General features: G+C 63.1%; 1 protein-coding gene across 1 annotated transcript in view; it reads right to left on the bottom strand.

Moving 5' to 3' along the window:
* SEPTIN9 (septin 9) overlaps positions 1 to 23,187 on the bottom strand; it is an 80,528-nt gene extending 57,341 nt beyond the window's left edge. Inside the window, 2 exon segments of the mRNA XM_058284798.1 lie at positions 16,222 to 16,863; positions 23,094 to 23,187. Coding sequence (XP_058140781.1) covers positions 16,222 to 16,863; positions 23,094 to 23,172 — 721 coding nt within the window. The 5' untranslated portion in view covers positions 23,173 to 23,187.
* Between the last annotated feature and the right edge of the window lie 224 nt (positions 23,188 to 23,411).

Here is a 23,411-nt window from a genome sequence, read left to right as displayed (position 1 = left end):
CTTCAAACCTTCCTTTGCAGCAGCCTCACAAGGGGCTGCTGGAAATGCAGAGTCTCAGGCCCACCCTGGGGACCCAGATTCCCAAGGGGGGAGGGTCTGGCAAGCTGCACTGTAGCAGGTGGGAGGTGGAGCCTGAGCCAGATGTTGAACTGGAGGGCAGAGAAGGACAGAGAGGTGAAGGGGGGGGAGACCCCGCAGGGCAGGGGGCTGGGGGGGCCGGCCTTACCCTGTGGGGTCCCACCTCCCAGGTGGCCGTCCCCACTGTCCCACTCAGCCCTGCTGCCTGGGGCCAGCCTGTGCATCCCTGGGGGACGGGAGTGTAGGGGTGTGGGGGGGTTCCAGGTCGCCCTATCCCCTCCCCGCTCCTGCTCTCTGGACCCAGAAGTGGGGGAGGGGGAGACAACCCTTCCACCCCCAGGCTGGGCTGACCTCCCAGGAAGCCACCCCCCACCCACCCACCCATGGGACGGCCCTGAGGCGGGGTCGACAAGGGTGGGCACACGGCCGGCCTGTCTTTCTCCACCAGGTGGTCCTTCCAGGTGTGCTGAGGGCCCCGGCCCTGCGGTGACCAGGAGGCGCAGGACAGAGGCAGTGGACGTGCCGAGCTGGGCCCGCAGCCTGGCACCCAGGAAGCGCTCAGCGAGGGGTACAGGAGCACTCCACGGGCTCCCCGTGCAGAGTCGTGGTGTTAAGTGGGCGGGGGGCTCGCTCACACCCACCCACGGCCCGGCACAATTCAAGGACATGGGAGAAAGGAACCCCCGCCTCGCGGACCCCAGCCCACCCTCTCCAGCCCCTTCCCGCTCAGGAGGGGCATGAATCACCCCAGGCTCCGAAGAGAAAGACCAATGACCCCTGCGAGCCCCGACACGGAGGAACGTGTCCCGGGCGATGAAGAAACGTCTTCGGGGACAGGCCAGCAAACGAGCTCGCAGAAGACACCGGGTGGCAGCCCGAGCCCACCTGGGGCTGGAGGCCCCACCCCACTCCCGCTCCCCTGGCCGGGGCTCCCTGCTCAAGAGCAGCCCCAACCCCAGCATTTCCTATTTGTTCTTCCAGCAGCATTTGGCCCTGGCCTTGTGGGGAGGGGCAGGAGGGGGGAGAAAAGAGAAAGAGAAGGGGGGCTCAGGGCAAGGGCTGGTGGCTGAGAGGGGGGACTGGGGGCGAGGGGTGATGGGGCAGCACCAGGGGCTCGGGGCGGGAAAGGAGGCTTCCAATCTGCTCCCCGGAGAGCAGCGTCTGATTTCAAACCCGGGGCCGCTGCAGCGGCTGAGCAGGAGGGCAGGCGGGACCCCTCCGGCATCCCCCCCGTGACGCCTTGCAGAGGGAAGGGCCAGGCCGGCGCAGCACGAGAGCCCGGGGCTCGCCTGGCATCTCTGCCAACGCCTCAGGCCAGGGACCCGCTTCGTCCAGTGGCCGAGGTCACCCCAGGGCTCGGTCCCCAGCTCTGGGGGGAGAGCTCTGCCCACCCCCAGCCGGCCGGGCCTGCCTCGAGGGGCAGCCAGACACCCCCCAGGGCAGGCGCGGGGCCTTGGGCAGGCAGCTGGAGCTCCGGGCACCTCGATTTCCCAACCCACAACGTGGGACGAAGAAAGCACGGGCAGGGGTGCCCGAAGCCACGGTCACTGCCACCAGCCACCGCCGCCTCCACCACCCGAGAGGAGTCACCAGCTGTGACCATGGGGGGCTGGGCCTGGGGGCCCAGGAAGCCGTCCAATTCCAGGGACCCTTTGGAGCCTGAAGCCTCCCAGAAGGAGGGCACGGGGACCCCGGGGGACAAGGCAGGGGCAGGACGGCCGCGGCCACCTCACGCCAGGGCAGGCCAGGACAGACCCTCCCTCCATGTCCATGTGGCCGGCCCAGGGAAGTGGAGGGCACAGCCACACGGGCCACCTGTCTGTCCTCCCAGCCACAGGAGGCCAGAGGGCAGGTCGGGGACAGGGAGTCTCGGTGACACCAGCAGACACGGGACGGGGCAGACAAGAGGGGGCGGTCTAGGGACGATGCTTCTGGGGGGGGGGAGCGAGGCGGGGGACGGGGAGGCAGGTAGAGGGCAAGAAACCCCGAGGACAGGAGCGTCGGCCCAGGAGGGCCAGGAGAGGGGATGGGACAGCAGGCCGCTGGTCTCTGAGCTGCGACCTCCGCGGCTGAGCGTCCTGCTCTCCGGCCCACCCTCCGTGCCAGCCGGGCCTCCTCACAGACCCAGGCCCGCCCCCCGCAGCCGGGAAGGCAGGTCCACGCTCTCAAGTGCCCACCTGGGCCCTGCGCCCTGCACGCGCCTGGCTGGGCCACGGCAGCCTGGAGGCACCGCAAGCCCCCTCGGTGCTGCCTGGCCAGCCCCGGGGGCTGGGGGAGGCCAGCTCTGGACAGGGCATCGGAGACTTCAGGGTGCCAGTGAGGGCAGGGGGAAGCCCTGCCGCGTGCCCCCCATCCTCCCCATCCTCCCCTATCCTCCTCATCCTCCCCATCCCCACTGTCCTCCTCATTCCCCATCCCCCCATGTCCTTTCCCGTCCTCCCCATCCCCCCATCCCCCCAAGTCCTCCACGTCTTCCTTATCCCCTCCATCCCCCCACGTCCTCCCACGTTCTCCCCCATTCTCCCCATCCCCCTCCATCCCCCCATGTCCTCCACATCCTCCTTATCCCCTCCACCCTCCCCATCCACACCCTTCCTCTTCTGTCCTCCCACACCCTCCCCCATCTTCCTCCACCCTCCCCCATCCTCCCCATCCCCCTCCACCCCCATCCTCCACTATCCTCCTCCACCCTCCCCCATCTTCCTCCACCCTCCCCCATCTTCCTCCACCCTCCCCCATCCTCCCCATCCCCCTCCACCCCCATCCTCCACTGTCCTCCTCCACCCTCCCTCATCTTCGTCCACCCTCCCCCATCCTCCCCATCCCCCTCCACCCCCATCCTCCACTGTCCTCCTCCACCCTCCCCCATCTTCCTCCACCCTCCCCCATCTTCCTCCACCCTCCCCCTCCACCCCCATCCTCCACTGTCCTCCTACATCCTCTGGGGCCTGAGAGGAAAGATCAAAGCAGCCAGGGGCTCTGGGGACCCCAAGGGCAGAGGCCGGTGGGTCTGGAGGCCAGGGTGGGCAGGGCTGCGAGCTCCAGGCCCACAGGAGGCCCAGCAGCGGCATCGGGGCCAGCGGGTGCCCAGGTGTCCACGCCCGGCAGGCCCTGAGGCCTGGGAGCTCCGGTCCCTGGGCCGCCTCCTCCCTCCACCTGCGCCAACCAAGAGGCCGACGAGCTGCCCAGGCTGCGCAGGGCTCCGGCCAGGTGACCTTGGGCACGCCCTCCACCTCCAATGAACAGGAGCAAGAGCAGAGAGCAGCCGCACCCCCCACAGCCGCTCCCGCTCGCGGGGTCCAGTGGGGGAGGCCGCAGCTGGACGGCTGCCCAGGGTTCCCGGCCGGCACCGCGCACCTCACGACGCAGTGCCGGGCCACCTCCGCGGCCGCACTTGAGCGACCTGAGCCCAAAAGCAGCACCCGGGCAGCAGGTGTGCCCACGGGGCCCCCAGGGAGGCCGGCCCGGCACCCCCCATCAGAGGAGGGCTTGTGGCCGAGAGCTCTGAGGTATCCTGAGCAGGAAACAGAACCTGGTGTCGCCTGAGAAAACAGCCATCTGTGAACAGAAACGCTGACTCGCAGCCCAGCCATCCCACAGCCACGAGAGCCAGGAGCCCGAAAACGGGGTCTCAGGGAGACGCGTCTACGCCCGCGCTCCTGGCGGCGTGAGTCCCGACAGGCACGAGGTGGCGAAAACCCAAATGTCCACCAGCGGACGAGGCTGCACAGAAGGCCGTCGAGCCACACGGAGTATTACACAGCCTTCAAAAGGAGCGGCGTCCTCATCACACCACAACACGGAGAAACCCCGAGAAGATCACACTCAGTGAAAGGTCAGACGCCAAAGGGAACCCGCTGGTCGAGTCCATCTCCACAAAACGGGGAGACGAGAAGTGGGTTAGGGGCTGCAGAGGCGGGGAGGAGGGGGAAATGAGAGCTGACTGCTTGGCGGGAACCCGGCCTCCTTTTGGGTGATGCAAACACCCCGGAGCTCGACGGAGGGGGTGGCTGCACAGCTAAATGCCCTGCACGGTTCGCCTTAAAACGGCTCATTTTGTTCTGGGAATTTCACCTCTATTTTTTTCCCGTATGATCTCTTTACTTTTTTTCAAACCTTACATTATAAAAATATAAGAGGTTCCCATTTACCCCCCACCCCCTTACCCCACGCCTCCCACATCAACAACCTCCCTCCTCATTGTGGCACACTCACTGCACCTGGTGAATACACTTTGGAGCACTGCTGCACCACATGGATAGTGGTTTCCATTGTAGTTTACACTCTCCCCCCAGTCCACCCAGTGGGCTATGGTAGGATACGTCACGTCTACCACTATTTTTAAAAAAGTTGTGTGAATGGCTTCTGTACAACTGCTTTCCATTTATCATCGCTTGCCTTCTAGAAAGTCTTCAGGATCTCCCTGACAGCGTCAATTAGAAACCTGCGCACGTGTCTGGCTTTGTGGAGCATTCTATGCATGCTAAGGTATACTGGATTTCTCTACCTGGTACTCCACGCAGTATTTCATGCCTTTCCGTTTTCATGATTTCGAATTTGCAGACGCCTGCCTCCCCTGTCCGAGGACTCGGACGCGGGAAACATAGTCCCTTATTTTTGAAGGACCCCCAGCCGCACAGGCCAGCGCCCAGCTCTGAGGCCTCCTCCCTCCCTCTGGAAGCAGCCCCCGCCCGCCTCCTCCATCCGTCTCTCACTTCTCCTTCCAGTTACCCCCGTAAGTCGTTAGGGGCCAGGTCCAGTGACGCCACCTATAACAACACCCAGCACTTACCCAGCACTGTGAGTGTGCCCAGCTCGATAATAAAATAATAAGCAAAAATAACAGCCATCCACGGCGTAGTCACGATGTCCCAGCCCTCCTCCTGACAACTCCATCGGATAGTTCTAAAAATGGGAAACTGAGGCCCAGAAAAATGAGACGTGCCCAAGGCCACAGACTCAGAGCGGTGGGGCCAGAACCTGAACCCAGACGGCCTGCTGGGAGCCCGTTGTCATGGCCCCGTAAGTAGGGACTGTCGTTCCCCTTTTACAGGTGAGGGCACAAGCACAACGGCGGGCGGCATACGGGGAAGTCAAGGTCAGGGTCCCCATGTGGGTGCCCGGGGGTGTCAGCGAGTTAAACGGCTGGTGGGACTCAAGCCCTGGGAGCAGAGCCCACGGGGAGCACGGGTGCCCCGGAACCAGACGGTGCCTCCAATGGGTCGAACTGCGTTCCCCAAAAAGATACTCGCAAACCCCGTGAGCGTGACCCGCCTTTGGAAACGGGGTCTCCGCAGATGTGATCCGTTGTGGATCTTGAGATGAGGTCACCCCAGCTTCGGGGTGCAGTCGCAGTCCAGTCCGGGTGACTTTCCGACAGGGACACAGAGAAGGTCACGTGATTAAGATGGGGTGGGGGGAGGATGCGTCTGCAAGCCAAGGCACCAGGGGTGGCGGCAAGCACCGGGAGCGGGCAGAGGGGCGGCGGGCGTCTCCCAGAGCTTCCGGAAGGAACCAGCTCGACTTGGGGCTCCGGGCTCCGGGCTGCGGGAGGACCGCTTTCTGTGGTTCCCAGTCACCCAGCTGGCGTGCCCTCTCACCGCAGCCCCGGGAATCTACCCCAGCGGCCCTGCCAGCTAAAGCCCGGAGGGGACGGCGCTGGGAGGCTGCCACCCTCATCACGAGCTGCGCCGGGCGGGAGGCACCGCCTTGGAGCGGGACGACCCCTCCTTCAGGCTTCGAGGGGCGCAGGGCTGCAGGGCATGGCAGACCCCGTGCTCCTCGGCAGGACAGCCCGCCCAGGGGGGAGCCCTGCGGTGCCCGCGAACGCCCCGTGCCACCCACGGCCGGCAGGTCTGCGGCCACCGACACGGCGCACGCTGCACGTTGCAGGCTCGCTTTGGGGCTCCGCTGCAGGCACGGGTGCCCCCCCCCCCACCACACTCCATTTAAAGGGACAGTGCCTCGGCACAGATGCCAAACGTCCCGCAGCCAGGCGACAGGCTGGACAAGGCCCCTGGGCAACTGCCCCAGCCCACCCCATCCCAGGAGCCTCTGAGCTTGCTGAGGAAGCTCGCTGCTCTGCGGCTCCCCCCTCCCTGCTCCCCCCGGCGCTCCCCACCCTGCCGCTGCCCCTGGCTTCTGTCCCACTTCTCCCTGACCCCGGCAGGTGCTGCCCGCTCAGCAGCCCCTCAAACCTGGCTGCTCTCTGGGCCGGGACTAGGGCGAGGTAAGTGAGGCACTCATCTTGGGTGCAAAATTGAAGGGGGCACCCAAAAGCTCAGGAGTTGATAAATGTTTTAATGTAGTGTTTTCTATAAAATCGAAATGCCACGAAAGATTCTGCGATGAACAAAATCGGACAGGGCCAGGATTAGGGCGAGGCAAGTGGGGCAGTGCCAAGTATGTGCAGGGCCGAAGCCCGTCTTGTCTTTATTTTAAAATCTGCTCTTTTTATTCAAACATGGGTTCTCTGGCATCCATTTGATTTTTCGCAATACTGCATAGCAACATTCTCTGTCTCGACTACTGAGCCTTTTGGCGCCCTTGAAATTCTGTCGAGGGGCAGGTACCTCATTCGCCACACCCTGGTCCCACCCTAGCCCTCGTGCACTCACCCGCCAAACTCTGCGTGACCAAGCCACAAACCAGGAACCCACGTGCTCCCCAGGGACCTTCCCTGACCCCCTCTTCCGGCTGTAACCTCTACCCTAAAGCCCCCAGTAGCACCCCACCCAGCGTGTCTGCTGTAGTTTCTCTTTAACGCCCACCCCTGCCCAATAGGCTACAGGTGTGACTTGTTTGCTTCGTTCATCAGCAGGTAAAGTTCCCCAAGGACAGAGACTTTTGTCTTTCACCTGTACAGGCATGGCTGAATTCCTTGGCTTAGAGGCATGTCTGGCCCACAGCAGCTTGTGGCAGCTCCTGCAGAGAAGAGAAATCCTCTCAAACGAAACACTGCTCAGGACCATCGGCTCAGCCTACCCCCATCGTGCCCCCCGGCCAGCAAGCACCGAACTGTGGGTCCAGGAAAACAACTTAGAGGGTCATGGCCAGCACGTGGAAACCACCCAAGTGTCCATCAACTGGTGAAATGATGGACAAAAAGCAATGGAGGAAGCGGATTTGGCTCAGTGGATGGAGCATCCTTCTACCACATGGGAGGTCCAAGGTTCACACCCAGGGCCTCCTGACCCGTGTGCAGCTGGCCCACGCGCAGTGCTTATGTGAGCAAGGAGTGCCGTGCCACGCAGGGGTGTCCCCGTGTAGGGAAGCCCCATGTGCAAGGAGTGCACCCTGTAAGGACAGCTGCCCAGCGCAAAAAAAGTGCAGCCTGTCCAGGAGTGGCGCTGCATACACGGAGAGCTGATGCAGCAAGATGACATAACAAAAAGAGACTCCCAGTGCCACTGACAGGAATACAAGCAGACACAGAAGAATACACGGCGAATGGACACAGAAAGCAGACAAATGGGGCGGGGGGGGGGAGGAAGGGGAGAGAAATTTTTTAAAAATCTTAAAAAGCAATGGAATATTATTCAGCCATAAAAAGGAACGAGGTTCTGCTACGCCACGACACAGATGAACCTTGAAGACGTGATGCTGACACGCAAAAGACAGGCTCTATGACTCCGTTTCTATAAAACCAGAACAGGAAAACCCAGGGTCAGAAAGCAGATCAGCGTCTGGCTGGGAGGTAAAGGTAGGGAGATGGGGTTTCTTTTTGAGGCAATGAAGAAAAAAGTTCTAAAGTTGACTGTGGTGGTGGCTGCACAACTATGGAACTGTCTGCTTTAAATGGATGAGTTCTCCAAGAAAAGGGTTAAACTCTTTCTATATTTCTGGAAGGCAGAAGGCTAACAAGCAGGACACGGATTCCAAAGGTTAAAAGGAAAAAGAATAAACTCGGTGACATCAGCACCAAGGCTTTTTTTGGAAGAACACATCATAAATAAAATTAAGTCAACACCCGGGGAAAAGCCCTGGCACCAGAAAGGATAGCAAACTACCACCTCAATGTAAAAAGAACTCCTTAAAAAAAAAATCAACAAGAAAAGGGTTAACAACCCAACTGAAAAATATGAACCAAGAACTGGAAGAGCAAGCAGTCCATAGGAGCTCAGGCCCAGTGGCCTGGAAGCTCATGAAAGAGACTCCCTCACTTAACTAAAGCCGTTTAAAACCAAACCCCGCCGGACAGCATCTCCCCCCAGGCAGCCAGGGCCGGGGGTGCACTTGGGCTCCAACTCTTTGTGTGGCAATTTGGCAGCACAGCTCAAAACTTAAAATGCACAAATCCTCCAACACAGAAATTCCACTCCAAAGAGTCTATCTCACAAACACAGAAGCACGGAGATGGCTGTTGTCACAGGCTTGTCTACAACAGTGAAATGCTGGACAACACTGGCACAACCAAATAAGGGCATAATCAGCAGCTGTTTAAAAGAATGTCCTAAATCAAGAGGAGTGCTGAATGCAAAAAGAGAACCAGTGTTATTAAATGCGAGAACTAAAAGGCTAGTTGCAGAAGTTTGATTTCATTTGTGTTCCTCAAAAGGTCCCTATGGGAAGCAGATGTGGTTCAAGCAGTTGGACTCCCGCCTACCACATGGGAGGTCCTGGGTTTGGTTCCTTCTAAAGCAGACAGTGAGCTGATGCAACAGGCTGATGCGGTGAACTGATGCAACAAGACATAATGAAACAATGCAAGCAACAAAGAGACACAACGAGGAAACACAATGAGAGATACAACAAGCGGGGAGTGGAGATGGCTCAAGTCATTGTACACCTCTTTCCACATGGGAGGTCCCAGGTTCGGTTCCTGGTGCCTCCTAAAAAGAAGACAAACACACAACAACACAGATTGCAGAAAGGAAGCACAAATAACAAGGGAGGGGGAAAAATAAATAAATAAAATAAATCTAAAAAAAAAAAAGGTCCCTATGAAACTGACACACAGGTTTCTCGCACGTTCTGTAAACAGCTGCATACACGAATGAAATATTCAGAAGAAAGTGCACCCAGCCACCAACCCTTCTGGGAAAAGGGTGGGGAAATAGGAGACACACTTCCCTTTCAAATTTCGTGGGATTCTTTTATTTCCTAACAATGACCACACATTGCTTTTTTTTTCTTTTTTTCTTTTTATACATTATTGGGGTCCTTAGATTTATTGACCTTATCTGAAACCTACTTTCTTTCTTTTTTCTTCTTTTTTTTATTGTCTTTTTCAAAAAAGATAAATAGATCACATAAAACGTTATGTTAAAAAACATAGGTTCGCATATATCCCCCCCATGTGTTGCTTTTTACAATAAAATAAGAAAAAGGGAATGAGGAAAGTGGGAGTCAGGTAGGTTCAGCGGAGCATTTAAACCCAAGTCTGCAGGAGGGAAACGCAGGAGCCCGGGGGGGCAGGGCTCGCCGGGACCTCGGGCCCACCGTCCCGCTCCCTCAGTAAGCGTTTGCGTTTGGTTTTGGCGCATGCCCTTGTTTAACGAGAAACCTACGGGCGCCAGAGCTACGCCAGAAGCGTATGTACGTTACAGCTTCTCATCTAACACCGCCGCGCAATTACGACAAGAAAACGAGCACCCAGAGGGTCGGGAACGTGGCCAGCGTCTTGCGAAAACCGCATCCTCTGCGCACACGCGGGCAAGGCCTCGGAGGCGACCCCAGCTCCAACCTTCTGCGTTTCCCGTGCTGTAACCTCTCTGGGCCGTTTGAAAAGGAGGGAGATGCACCTGGTCGCTGCGAGGGCCTCTTCCAGTGTCCTGGGCTGGGGCCAGCAGGGCTGGGCAAAGGTTTCCCACCAAAGACCACAGGTGCCTTCTAAGAAGCTGTGTGACCTTGGACCCACCGCTTCCCCTCTCTGAGCTGCCAAGGGTGACATCAGGGATTCCCCAAGCGGCTGCCACAGAGGGTCTCGGAGGCCGCAGTGGGAAAGGAGAGTGGAAGCCACGTCTGGGAGCATCTCCCCTCTTATCCCCTTCCCACACTCAGGGTTTGGGAAGAACTAGCGCTGTCCTGCTCACAAGCTGCCCCTGCTGGGAGGCCACAGTCCTCGGCAGCTCCAGGAGCCCCCGGGAAGTGCCTGCGCACAGCCCTGGGACATTCAAGCACGTCTGACACCCCGGCTGGCGGGTGACACATGGCTTCCTCCCTCCGCCACCTGCCGGGGGCGCCGGGCCGCGGGCGGGGTCCGTGAGCGCCTCTGTCCACGTGGCCCCGAACGGGGCGGCCGCGCCGGGCGTGTCCCGACAGCTGCGCCGCGGGTGCCCGCCTGGCTTCCAGCAGCTGTCCCCGCACAGCTGCTCCGGCTTCCTGCGACAAGCCCCGGGAGGACCCCCGCCCAGCGCACGTGTCCAGGTGGCGGTGGGAGGGGGGGCTGGGTGGCCAGGGCGGGGGCCCACGCCCTCACCCCCCACAGCTGTGCCCTCTATTTAAGGTATCCCGCAGCTGCTGGGGGCGGACGACATTCCCCGGACCCTCCCTGGCCGTTCGCTCTGATCCCCACAGGGGGCTTGGCAGACAGCGGGGTGGGCTGTGGGGGAGGCGGGCCCCAGCCGCACCTGCAAGGAGACCCACCTGGCCTGGCCGCTGTCCATCCCGGGTCCTCCAGTCCCACATATGGGGGCCAGGGAGGGGGATGTCCTCATCAGATGCAGGTGTGAGCGGGTTTGGGGGCAGCTCTGACACAGAGCGCACCTGTTCACAGAGGTAGAAAGGAGACCAGCTCCCCAGGTAAGAGGGTCACCTGGAGGGCCTCAGGGCGAGGCGTCTTCCAGGTGGGCCACAAACGATCCCCAAGCACCTGCCCCCGGAGCCATGGCCCTGGGCAGACCCTGCAATGTGGGGGTGCCCTGTACACGATGGGGGGCCAGTGGCAGTCAACCTCACCTGCTCACGCTCTGTGGTCCCCCTTGCACCTCCTGCACCCACTCCTCAACCGGCCCTCAGCTCAGACCTCGTTTTCCTCGGAAGCTTCCCCGGTGGCCCTCACCTGTGCCCCCACCCAGGGGCACCCCGTCTGTCAGCCTCCGCCGGGGCCCCCAGTGCTGACGTTCCCCGCACTGTGCCCTGGCCCCCAGTGCGGTCCTGGTGGGAGGGGTAGGCCGGGCTTTACTCCGGAGAAGTCCCCCACGAGGGGCCCCGGGGGCGGCCCCCACCTCCATCACACACGTCCCCCACCCCGACGACCAAGATGTTTTTGATGTTTTCTGTCCGGCGGGGAAATGTGGAAACGCTTCTGCACGTTTTAAGACCTGCCCACACCCAGCGCCACGCGCTGGGTCACCATGCGCCTGGGGTCCCCGTGGCCCTGATGCCTTGGCGCTTGGGGCGGCCACCGCGGAGGGCTCAGACCACTGTCCTCAGACCACTGTCCCGTACGGGCAGAGCCCACAGCCCTGGGACGTGCCTCCCCGCCCAGATGTGGATGCTGAGCTGGGCGGGGTGACGGCTCAGAATCGCGGGTCCCCCGAGAGCTCGGCGGGTCTGTCCGGGGCCCCCCTTGCCGCCGGGTGCGCTCGGGCTGGGGCTCCCTGTCACCTCCGGGAACGTCCAGAGATGGCCAACAAGCAGCCGGAGGAGGGCGAGCGGCGCCGCCTTATAAGGCAGCCTCGGGGAGCTTGGCCGGTGCCGCCGGAGCCAGGGGGGCGGCTGCGGGGAGACGAGCCAGGGGCCGCCCCAGCGCACAGAGCTCCGGGTCCCGCGGCCTGGCCCCGCCCGAGCCGCCCATGCTGGGGGGGGCATGGGGCCTGGGAGCCCAGGCCAGCTGCGCCCACGTCAGGGCCCCACAGGGGCACAGAGAGGGCCCTGGAGGAGAGCAGGGGGTGCAAGTCCAGGGAGAGCCAGCCGCCTCGGGACCAAGAGCCTGGCACACGGCCCGGGCATGGAGGGGGGACAGGAGCAGTGCCAGGGGCCACAGAGGGCAGCGCCCTGCAGCTGCCCCGTCCTCCTCACCCATGGGGTGCCCACTCGGCTTTCTGCAACGCTGGCCCCTGGCCGGAGCGCCCACTGAAGTGGACTCTCCAAGCCCCGGGACAGTCCATCCTGCCCAGACGTTAGCAGGTGACCACCCAGCCTCCGAGCCCAGGACACCCGTGCCCTTGGGTGGGGACCGGGAAGGGAGCTGGTCAGTCCCGGGTCCCTGCATCTGCCTGCTGTCCCCTCCGCACTCTCACATCGCTCTATCCAGCAGCTACGATGGCCCCGTCACCGAACTCGGCGGAATTCCTGAGAAAACGAGGACAGAAACCCACCCGCAAGCAGCCCAGAACCCCAGGGGGCTCTGGACGGAATTCGGAAGGACAGCAAAGGTGAAGAGCGAGCGCACGGGCACACGGGGCATTTCAGTTTCTAGCTTCTACATTTTCTGAATTTAAAAAAAAGTACACTGTCACTTTTTGTAAGGTGTTTTTCACTTTGACAAAGAGATGAGCAGTTTCTTTTTGAGACAGTAGAAATGTTCCATCATTGCTGGTGCTCACGGGTGACTAACTGAATATACAAACTAAACAACACGAAAACACTTGAAGTAGGTGAATTACGGGGCCTGAGAGGGTCTCTCAATAAAGCCACTACAAAAGAAATTTTTTCAAAAATGTCTAGAAGGAAACAGAAAGGTCAAACACTAACAGTTAACATTCCAAGCCAAACCCAAGCCATGACACCGGAGAAAGATGCAGGAAGGATGGGAGCCGGGGGAGGTGAAGCTCCTTCCAGCTGGCAGGAGGGCTTCAGGGAGGAGGTGCATCTGCACTGGGCTTTGCAGGGTGGGTAGAAGTTTGACAAAGCAGCGTGGTGAAGAGGGACAGGGCAGGTGCAGGAGATAAGGCAGGACGATGTGACGGAATGTGGGAAACAAACAGCAAGAGCAGCAGCTGGCGGGCCACGAGGGAGGCCCCTGGGGCTGAGGGAGCCCGCGAAGGCTCAGGGTGGGACTAGATGTCGGCTCTGTCTTTAGGGTGCTCGGCCTGGACACAGCTCCGCTGGGGCCCGAGACCCAGCCCGGGAGCAGGAAGAGCCGCAGCCCAGGAGCTCTGCTGGAGGCAGAGGGAGCAGGGCTGGGCGCCTCGTCCCTCACTGACTGGGGGCAGCAGGCGAGACTCCAGGGGGTCTCTGGGAGGGGCAGGGCGGAGGGGGATGATGGGCTTGCCAAGCCGGCAGGAAAGATGGATGGGAAGCAAGACGGAGGGATCGGCGTCCGGGGGGGACCGGGAGGAAAGGGGAGGGGCAGCAGGTGGCGCAGCAGAAGGGCTGGCCCAGGGACGTCCCTCTAGCCGACGGGAGCACCCCGCCCCTGCTCCCTGTCCCCCCTCCACCGTAGAACAGGAGGGACCTCACACTGGAGGGCCAAGGCCGAGCAGCTCCAGGGCCGATTCCCCCGCCCGCCCACCGCGTCCCCATCACTTTCTTCCTGGGCCTGAGGGCAAGGCCAGCCCGAAGGCGGGGTCCTAAGTGGACAGGATCCCACACCTTCTCCACCTCCCCCAGGGCCTGCCACAACCTGCCCCCCACAGCACACGGCTGTGGGAATGGTCTTGGAACCCCCTCCCCACCCAGCCCGGCCCACAGCCGGGGCACGCGCACGTACACACAGCTCGTGGGCGGGGGCAGGGTGAGGCCGCGCACCCCTGGCCTGGGGCCCAGGCCCTCTCCACACGGATCTGGGGTGCCCCTCTTTGAAGAGCCGTGGGGGGCTGGGGTACGACGGACCTGCCCCCCCCACCACAGCGTGGACCCCGAGTCCTCACCCATGGAGAAACCTGGTGGCGTGCTCGGAGCCCCGGGCCCCCCACGTGGACGACACCCGAGCACAGAAAGTTCTCCTCCTCCCTTCCCTGCCTGGGGACCCTGAGCTCGGAGCCTCGGCTGGGGGGCCCCGGCTCCCCGGGAAGCTCCCGCGCTGCTTCTCCACGGCTGTTTTCCAGGCCATCTTGCCGGCCAGCAGGGCCGGGTCACCGGGCAGCGAGGCCGCCTGCGGGAAGACGCCCGCGGCCGCCCCCGTCCAGCTCGTGTCCCCCCACCCTCTTCACACCCGTTTCCCGCCAGCCGGGGCCCACCCGGCCCCCCTCCCACCCACTTCCGTGGCTGCACAGCTGTCTCTGCCCCCTGCCCGCCGGCCAGCAGGAGTGGTGCCACCCCAGGCCCACCCCCTGCTGTCCCCAAGACCCGGAGGTGATGCGTCCCCGGCACATCCTGTCGGACGCAGCTGCGCGAACGCCACGGGGGCAGGTCGGGGCCTTGGGACGAAGATCCGAGATCCTGCCCGCAGACGCCGCGGAGCGCAGAGAGGAAATGGCCCCCCCGGCCCCACTGATGCCCTGCTGGGCTGCCCCCCCACCAGCTGACACCGAGGCCACCATCGCTGGGTCCGGGGCAGGGACCCCGAAATGTTCTCTTAGCGAGGCCTGAGGGTGGGCGCGGGGAGGAAACGCAGGGCAGGCCGCGCCCCAGGCCCGCTGAACCCCCACCCGCTCTGGGGCTGGGCGCGAGGGGCCCCGCGTGCAGGCCGGGGGGCGGGCAGCGCTGGTCCAGCCTGCACCGCCGCGGACCTGAGGCCTCTCCCAGCCCCGGACCTACCAGCCACTACAAAAGCCTCGTGTGGAGAGGAAACCAGCCTCCCAGAACGTTCCGTGTGAGCCAAAGAAGATTTAGGGAACGGTCCTGAGTTCCGAGGCCCGCGCGGAGACCTGTGGGCTGCCCAGTGGGCACCCGAATCCAGCTCCGTGGACCCGGGAGCCGAGCTGGGGGCTGAGGCAGAGGCCCACTGCCCAGCTTCCCCAACGGGCCATTAGGGGCCTGACATCGGCCCCACAGGCTCCCCACACAGGAACATCCTAGTTTGGGACCTTTGAGGCCACCCAAGCCGCTTGCTTCCCTCCGTTCGATGAAGCTGTGTGCAGGTACCTTGGGGCTCTCTAGCCCAGGGCTCCTTCCCAGCAGCTCCCAGGACCTCAGCATGCAGATGCCGAGGGGTCCCTGTGTTCCCCTGGCCCCCAGCCACAGCATCCCGGCCTGGCACCCAAAGCCCCTCCAAGAAGGAGGTGAAGGAAGAGAAACAGGAAGCACGATGGTCAACGTAAGCAGACCCCGCCACGCAAACCTCAGGGGGCAAAAACGGCTGCAAGACTACCCACCATCTCATGTGTTATTCCATGGCAAGACCTCGACCCTCCTCCCATCAGGAGGTAGGGTCTATGGCCCCTGGATCTAGGTGGGCTTGTGACTTGCTTGGAACCCAAAGAATTGGCAGAAGCAGCAGTGTGTGACTTCTGCACACAGGTCAGAAAGGCAACCTGACATTCCCCTCGCTCGCTGGACGTCCGCGGCCTGGCTGCCCAGGTCACCGCGCTACAAGGAGGCCCACGTGGAGAGGCCCCTGGCTACACGGAGGGAGAGAGACCCCTGCGACCAGTCGGCCCCTCCAGCCCTCTGCGGTTCCCACCACAGCACTGCCCGTATCGGAGACGCTGGGCCAGGGCCACCCGCGAAGCCCCCACGGCCCCCTGACGCGCGGCGAGCACGAACCCAGCCCCTTGGCTCGGGAGGTCCATCGCGCAGGGACAGACAACCAGAGCAGGGGGCCCCCTTCCTGAGCTACTCCACGCCCTGGGCTCAGTTTCCTCGTCTGTAAAATGAGAATAACAATGCCTGCCCCCACCCCCGATAAAGCAAGCTCATGGGGAGGGCAGGAAGCCCCTCGGACACCCCTGAGGCCCCTGCCTCTTCTGGATGCTTCCAGGGCAGCTGCACTGCCCGCTGGTCCAGTGGTTGCGGGGCAGGTCGACTCCCATCCATGGACTGCGCCCACACCCTCAGTTCCTGCCACTGTGCCTGTCCCCGCGGTTTCCAGGCGCCCGCCGTCCTGGGCACGCACGGCCCATCAGGAGCCCATCTAGGGCCCCCTGTGCCAACCTTCCCTCTACAAGTCTAACTGCAGTCCACCCTGCTGCACGCTGGCCCACCCCAGCGGAAAGAGCGAGCGGCCCGTCACCGCTCCCCGACCTCTGGGGGCTGGAATGAAAGCACCCCCCAAAAACAAAGACACGGGCTTCCTCTCCAAGACGCCACGGCAAAACCAGCTCCCCAGCCGCCACCTCCTGGCGGCATGCGTGCCCCCAGCGCCCCCAGACTCACCCTCCTGGCTCCTGAGCAGGGCCTCGGCCGCCGAAGGCTGGGGCTTGGGCTCCAGCCTGCTCTGCAGCTGCGAGGCCACGGTGGGGTCTGCATTCTCCAGGGTCTGGGCAGGCGAGGGGGAGGCGGGCGCCTCGGCCGGCTTGGGCACCTGGATCTCGACCCTCTTGGGGGCGGCGTCGGCGGCGGGGGCGGCGGGCGCCTCGGGGGCCCTGGCGGCGGGGGTCTCCATCCTGCGGTGGGCCGGCTCCTGGGGCTTGGCGATGCTGATCTCGGCGCGGCGCGGGCCGGGCTCCGGCGCCTTGTGGCCCAGCGCCTCGGCGCGCTTGAGCCCAAAGCGGGCCGGGCCGGGGGCGCCGGCGCCCTCCACCTGCTTGGAGGAGATGTCGATGGAGAGCTCGGTGCGCCGCGACACAGGCTCGGGCGCCTTGGGCCCCGCCAGCTCCACCCTCCGCAGCGAGCCCTTGGGTGAGCGCTGGCTCAGGGCGTCCGCATGCCGCGCGGCCTCCGAGGTCTTCACACCCAGGTCCTGGAATTTCTGGGTGGAGCTGGCCACCGAGGCTCGGAGCAGCGGCGTCTGCACCCGCCGGGGCGGAGTGGAGTTGGGCGTCTCGACCTCCTCGACCTCGAAAGATCTTTTCAGGGCTGAAAGACAGAGGAGGGCACGGTCAGCGCACGGCCGGGACGCCCCGGTGGGGAGGAACGCGGGGGGGGAGAGCCAGCAGACGCTGCGGCAAGCCCGGCTCCCCCACGCTGCCCCCCTCTTCACCTCCCAAAATGAGAACAGCGACCCCCTCCAGGGGCCTCACAGAGGCACCAGGGGTCATGAGGACGGAGGGGAGGCCGGAGCGGGAGGTCGCCCCTCGATCCCACCTTGCCCTCACGAGAGGTAGCTGTGCCCCTACTCGAAGAATGTTCCGGCTCTTGGAATCTGATAAGGGCTTAATAGGCAGAGTACACAAAGAAAGGCTACAGCTCAACAACGAAAGCAAACAGCCCGATTAAAAAATGGACAAAGGGCTGCAACAGGCATTTCTCCAAAGAAGATCGACAAATGGCCAAGAAGCCCATCAAAGATGCTCAACGGCATCAGGCAAACGCACACCAAAGCCGCCAGGAGAGGCCACCCCCCACCCACCAGAGGGGCTACCATCTAAAAAAGGGGAAATCACAAGTGCTGGCGAGAAGGCAGGGGAATGGGCAGGCTGGGGCCCTGCTGACTCGAGCACCACGCGGTGTGGCCGCGGGGAAACAGCCTGGCAGGTCCTTCGAGAAGGTAAACACTGAATTACCTGGCGATTGGGCGATCCCCCTTCTCGGTGTTTACCTAAAGGAATCGAAAGCAGGGACTCGCGCAAATATTTGCACACCGACATCCACGGCGGCGTTATTCACGATGGCCAAAGGGCGGAAACCACCCAAGTGGCCGTGGACGGAGGAACAGACAAGTGGGCTGGGCCCGCCCAGACAGTGGACGTTAACCCACCACGACAGGAAGGACGCGCTGAACCGCGCAGCGACACGGCTGAGCCGCGAGACGCCGCGCGGAGGGAAAGCAGCCACAAGGGCAGATCGTTTATGATCCCACTTAGATGAAGTTCCTAGAATAAGCAAATTGAGAGACAGGAAGTAGAGGACAGCGTGCCAGGGGCCAGAGGAAGTGGCTGCTTAGTGGGTGCAGGGTTCTGTGGGGCGACATGAAATGTCTGGATAATGGGGGGTGGGGACGGGAGCACAACCCTGGAGTGTAATTAATACCACTGGACTGTACACTGAAAAGTGGTGAGAATGGGAAATTTTATGTCGTGCGCATGTCATCACAGGAAAATTTTAAAAAAAAACAAACTAACTCTGGTGAGTAAAACAACTTGTCAGTAAAGAGAAAAGAAAGTTCTGGTCGAGAGAAGCCTCTGACCCTTTCCTTGCCGTGGCCTGCCTTTACCCGTTCCTGCCTTCACGGGCGCACGCACGGAAGCTCCGGCAGCGGGTGGCCTGTGAGGAGCACCGTGCCTGGGAAAGCAGCCCGGTCATGGGCAGGCAAGGACATCACAGCCACAACAGCACGAGCCGTCGACCCCGGAGCTCTTCCCACGGCCCAGGCACAGGAGCAGCGGCTGACCGTGCACGTCTCACATCCCTCAACGGCCCTACGATGTCCAACACTATAGGCACAGCTGGGGAAACCGAGGCACCAGGTGCCTAAGCGATGCACCCAGCAGTGCAAAGTGACCAAGGACATAGCTGGGTCACACACTGCCCAACCCACAAGCCCAAGGTCAAGGCCTTGGCTGTCAGAGCAACACGGGGTCCAGGCCCCCTCGGAACCCCCTTCCCACCACCGCCACGTGGCATCAGCCTCGCTCCAGTGGCAGGCGCTTCCACGTGCCTCATTGTAGCCCTTCCCTGCGCAGGTGGGGTGGCCGGCAGGTGTCGGTGTGTGAAGCCAGCAAGAGCATTTATGATCCCGTCACTTCAGACCCCTCGGCGACCGCACACCAGCTCTGGGCCCAGCCGTGCGAGCAAGCAGAAAAGCAAGTTTCCCGCAGGGCCCGGAGGTGGGCAGCAGCGCTGGGGATTTACGCAGCCAAAGGACACGCGAGAGATCCCCAGGTGGGCACCACGAACTGCGGGCACCGCAGGGTACCGGCAAAAACGGGGTCGGGCTGCACGGGGGGAGGGTCCCCACATTGCCCCGGGCGGGGAGACGACTGTTCAGTTCCCCAGGAGGGCGGGAGATGCCCACCCTTGCTTACAGAGTCTCCCCAACAAGAACACCCACCTTCCCCCCTCGGAGAACTCAAGACCCCCCAAGCCTTCTCCACTCCCACCCTCCCCAACCTCCCCCAAGAGCCGTAACTGCCCATGCGCCCCGACCCACTTCTGGGAATTTATCCCAAGGAAGTCATCCGAAGCCCAAAAGATTTATGTCTAAGGCCGTCTGCCTCTGCACGAAAACAGCGCACACTGGGAATAATCTGGGTTTGCCCAGATTTTGTTAAATCCATATGCAGTCCTGCCTCATCATCAAAGTCATGTTTGGAGGATGAGAAAGGCTTGGAACTTAGTGGCAAGGGAAAACGCAGGAGGCAGGACACAAGATGCACACGGAGACCCGAATCTCATCTCACGCTTCACACGCGCATCCGCAGCGCGCACACGCACGGGAAACCGCCATCCCGGGAGGGAACGCCGTGGGCGTTTGTCCTCCCTACCCTTCCCTGCCGTACTCCGGCACGTCCACGTTCAATGTGCTCCTTCACGTTCAGGGGACGAAACCATGCCCCGTGGTTTTCATTGGAAAACTAGCCTTGTCGAGCACAGGCAGGGCGTGCAGGTAACTCTGCACGCTCGCCCACCCCTGCTGCCGGAAAACCAATCCAGAGCCCGCCCAAAGGTCCGTCTTTTCCTACCAGGCCCAGCCCGCGGCCTCTCCGGCTGGTCAGGCCCCTCCGGCCTCCGCGGCTGCACAGGGGGCCCGAGCAGGCCTCCACCAGATGCAGCCCTTCCCACCGCAGCCCTTCCCGCCCCAGCCCTTCCCGCCCCAGCCCCGGGTCCGGTGCAGCGGGTCCGGTGCAGCGGGGGCGCAGGGATCTGGGCCCGTTTAAGGAGGAATGCACCGCGCACGTGGGGCCATTGTCGGCAGGCCGCGCCCTGCTCCCGAGTGAGCACTTCCCCGCAGGCCTCGGGCTGGGGGGGTGACGGGGAGCCCCCCACGCCTGCTGCACCTGGAGACAAGCACCACGCCAGGCCAGCTAGAGGACAAGACGGAAACAAAGGCACAGGCGGCCCCGGGAGGGAGCAGAGTGGCCGCTGCCCAGGACGGGCGGTGCTGGGCCACAGGAGCCGCCGCCCGGTCACGTCGGGTCACTTCTGAGCAGTGGCAGAAAAGCAGGTTGTGAACCCCAAGAAAGGGTGCGCCCCGAGTCGAAGACGAGGGGCCTACAGGGAAGTCCATTCGTGGATCGAGGATAAAGCAGGTTCCACGTACACCGCCTCACCCGCAGGGCCAGCCGAGGGCAGTGCCCTTGCGTTCACTCTCCCATGAGATCCTCATTCCACGCAGCGGGGGTGAGGGAAGCCGGTGCCCGCCCGCTCAGTGGAGGAGGGGACGTCTAAAGGGGTGGGTGGGGAGCAGGGTGCAGGGAGGCTGGTACCAGACAGAGAGGAGGAACACCCATGCCGACGGGGAGACGGGGGAGCGGGGTGTTGTCAGGAAGCAAAATGCCCACAGCTCGAACCCCGCCCCAAGCCCCTCTCCCTCGTGGCATCATGTCTGGGGTGCTGACCCCGTGCCACCACCTGTCCCAGCTGGGGAGGGCCCAGGGCAGTCAGCAGGCCGGCCGCCTCCCCCCACCGCGGCATCCGGCCGGCTGCACGGCCGCCTCTGGGTTCAGCGTAGTGGCCGCAGGCGAGCGGCTCCCGGGCTCTTCTGTACACGGAAAGGAGGCCTGGATGTGCCGCAGGAGGCGGCGGGGGGGGGGGGGCGACGGTCACCCCCATCTGTCCTGATGAGTTCCTGGGCTGGGGAGACCGAGGCACTTCTGGGCGGCGCCGGGGGAACGAGGAGATGGGACAGGCCCGCGGGGGGGTTTCCCAGGCGGCGCCAAGAGAAACAAACAAGGCCCCTCCCGGCCCGCACGTTCGGCGGGAGCCCTGGTGACTGCAGGACGCGGGGCAGGCCTGGGGGGGCACAGCAGCCCTCCTGGCCCATGCCCCCCTTTCACGGGAGACTCAGGAGCAGAGGCACAAGCAGGGGCAGGGGCCGGAAGCGGAGCCCCGGCGAACCCCGGGCCCCTCCACGCGGGCTACAAACCGGTCTCCCGCCGCGGGGGGCCCTGGCGAGCTGCCGCCAACAGCTGGGCCTCGGGCCTCCAGCCCGTTCCGACTCCACAACCGCATTATCCTAATGCGTCCTGGAACGGGCGCCCTGACACCCAGCACGCGAGGACGGGGCTGAGCCGGCCCAGCTCCAGGCGGACCCTCCCCGCTCTGCCCTGGCCCACAGGAGAGCACGCCCGGCGGATTCGGGCACGGCGGCCCCCGAGGCCGGTGTCTGCAGCGGCCACTGGTACCAACTGGGCCTGCCAACGGCGGCAGGTTGAACCGCGGCCCCCTGAAAAGACAAGCCCAGGTCCTGACCCCTGGCACCCTGACCGAGCCCGTGGAAAAGGGGTCTGTGCAGATGTCATTACGGGAAGGCTCATCTGGAATGTCTGGGTGGGCCCTAAATCCAGTGGCTGGTGTCCTTATGCAACAGAAAAGGCGAGGCAGACAGACGGACAGAGAGGCGGCCACGGGAGCGCCGAGGCAGACGCTGCAGTGACGTCTGCAAGCCGAGGATGCCGGGGGTCCTGGGGACACCGGGGACGCAGGCAGCCACCGGGGCCCGTCAGAGAGGCCGCGGTGGAACCAGCGCCTTCGACACCTCCATTTCGGACCTCTGGCCACGTGTTCAAAACACCCAGCTGTCATCTGTTCAGGAGGCCCCAGGAGATGGAGACCAACAGGCCTTGAAAGAGAGAGTGGGGGGCTCGTGTGAGGCTGCCCGGGGCCGGTAGGGTCAACGCAAGTGTCGTGGTGACTGTGGCCCCCAGTGGAGTCACTGGCTCCCAGCCCAGCCCCCCCGCTCGTGGCGGGGGTGAAACCCAGGGCGGCAGTCCCCTTCCCGCCGCTTCCTCCCTGCTGGGCACGGCGCACCCCCAGATCGACCCCACGACAGGGGGCCCCACAGCCCAGCCGGGACTTCAGCTTCCCGTGTTCCCCCGTGCACTCAGTGGCACCCCAGTTTGGACACCCATTTATGTGGCCACCCTACCTATGACAGAATCAGCAGCGTTCATCCCCCCACCCTCAACAGAGAAGGGTCTTGGGGTGACCACTCCCAGGAGGCCATGGAGCAGCGCCTGCTTCCAGAAATCTCCCCGGGCCAGGACCAAAAGCAAGGCTCTCCAGGGAGCCACTGGGCGAAGGGACTTGCCGGGCCCGCTCTCAGATGCCCTGCTTGAAAAGCCCGGCCTCTCCAAGACGGTTGTTTCTGGAACAAGGCCATCTTTCGGCCTGGTTCTGGCCACCCCAGGGTCGATTCAGGCAGGCTTGAAAGACCTGGGGCTTCCTTTCCTTCTTTACTGAAGCTCTGGGAACGCGAGCGCCCTGGGAACGATCTGATGCAAAGGGCAATGGTCCTGTACGCCCCCCTTTTAAACCAGCTGTTGGTTATTTCCACCAAGAACAGGAGGAGGGAAACAGGCTTCAAAAAGAGATGTGGGATGGATAAGGGGAAGTTTTCCTGACCGCTGTGGTGGGACGGCACCCCGTCAGATCAGTCAGGAGGCTGCGGGGCCTCTGCGCCGGGAAAGTGCCACAGAAAAGCCCAGAACACGAGCTGGGGGAGGCGTGGCCCTGCCTGGAGGTGGGCAAGGAGATTAAATGCCCTTTCAGGTCTCTGGGGTCAAAGGGTCCCTGAGAAATGTTAGCTAATGAAGGCAGGAGGGAGGCCCTGGGAGGTGACCTGAAAACAGGGGCTGCAGTCCCAAGGGCCTCAGAGGTTAAGAGTCACGGAGGACAAGGCCCGCCGAGCCCCTCCGTTTTCAGCCCTGACACTCCGCAGGCCTCCTGCCCCAGCTCCCCCACCAACTGCAGGGAGAGAGAACGCCGTTGCTGGGTCCAGCGCAAGTCCCTCCTCCAAAAGCAGGGTCCCAGTCACCTCCTCAACCATCCCCCGCTCCTCCTACCCCCCCACTAAACTGGATTCTCACCACTCCCCCAAATACACCCGTCCCGGGACCCCGAGCTGCAGGAAGCTCCCCCAGCTGACTCTGACCCTCTAGCGAGGGCCACTCGAAGGCTCCTCATGCACAAGGCCTCATGCAACACACCTCCTCGCAGCCCCCTGACCCTCAGCTCGCCCAGACCAGGCCCTCGGGCCTCAGGGGTGCCGGTCAGTCTCGGCTCCATGGCCCCGGACACAGCCACCAGGCGCGGGTCAGAGCGGGGCCCGCTCTCCGGGCCTCGCTCCTTCTCAGTTCTCTGTCCAGGCGTGGAAACCACGCCCCCCCGCCTCACCCCATGGACTACCCGGAAATCGGAGACGGCAGCTGAAAAATGCAACAACAACAACAACAACAACGCGTGTCGCGGAAGGCGACGCAGCCCAGGTGGAGCCGACCGCTAATCACGCCGAGGGACACCGGCGC

The sequence above is a fragment of the Dasypus novemcinctus genome, chromosome 21 (assembly GCF_030445035.2).
Source record: "Dasypus novemcinctus isolate mDasNov1 chromosome 21, mDasNov1.1.hap2, whole genome shotgun sequence".
Classification (NCBI taxonomy): Eukaryota; Metazoa; Chordata; class Mammalia; order Cingulata; family Dasypodidae; genus Dasypus; species Dasypus novemcinctus.
The sequence above is the reverse complement of the archived record's forward strand: the minus strand, read 5'-3'. Positions and strand labels throughout refer to the sequence as shown.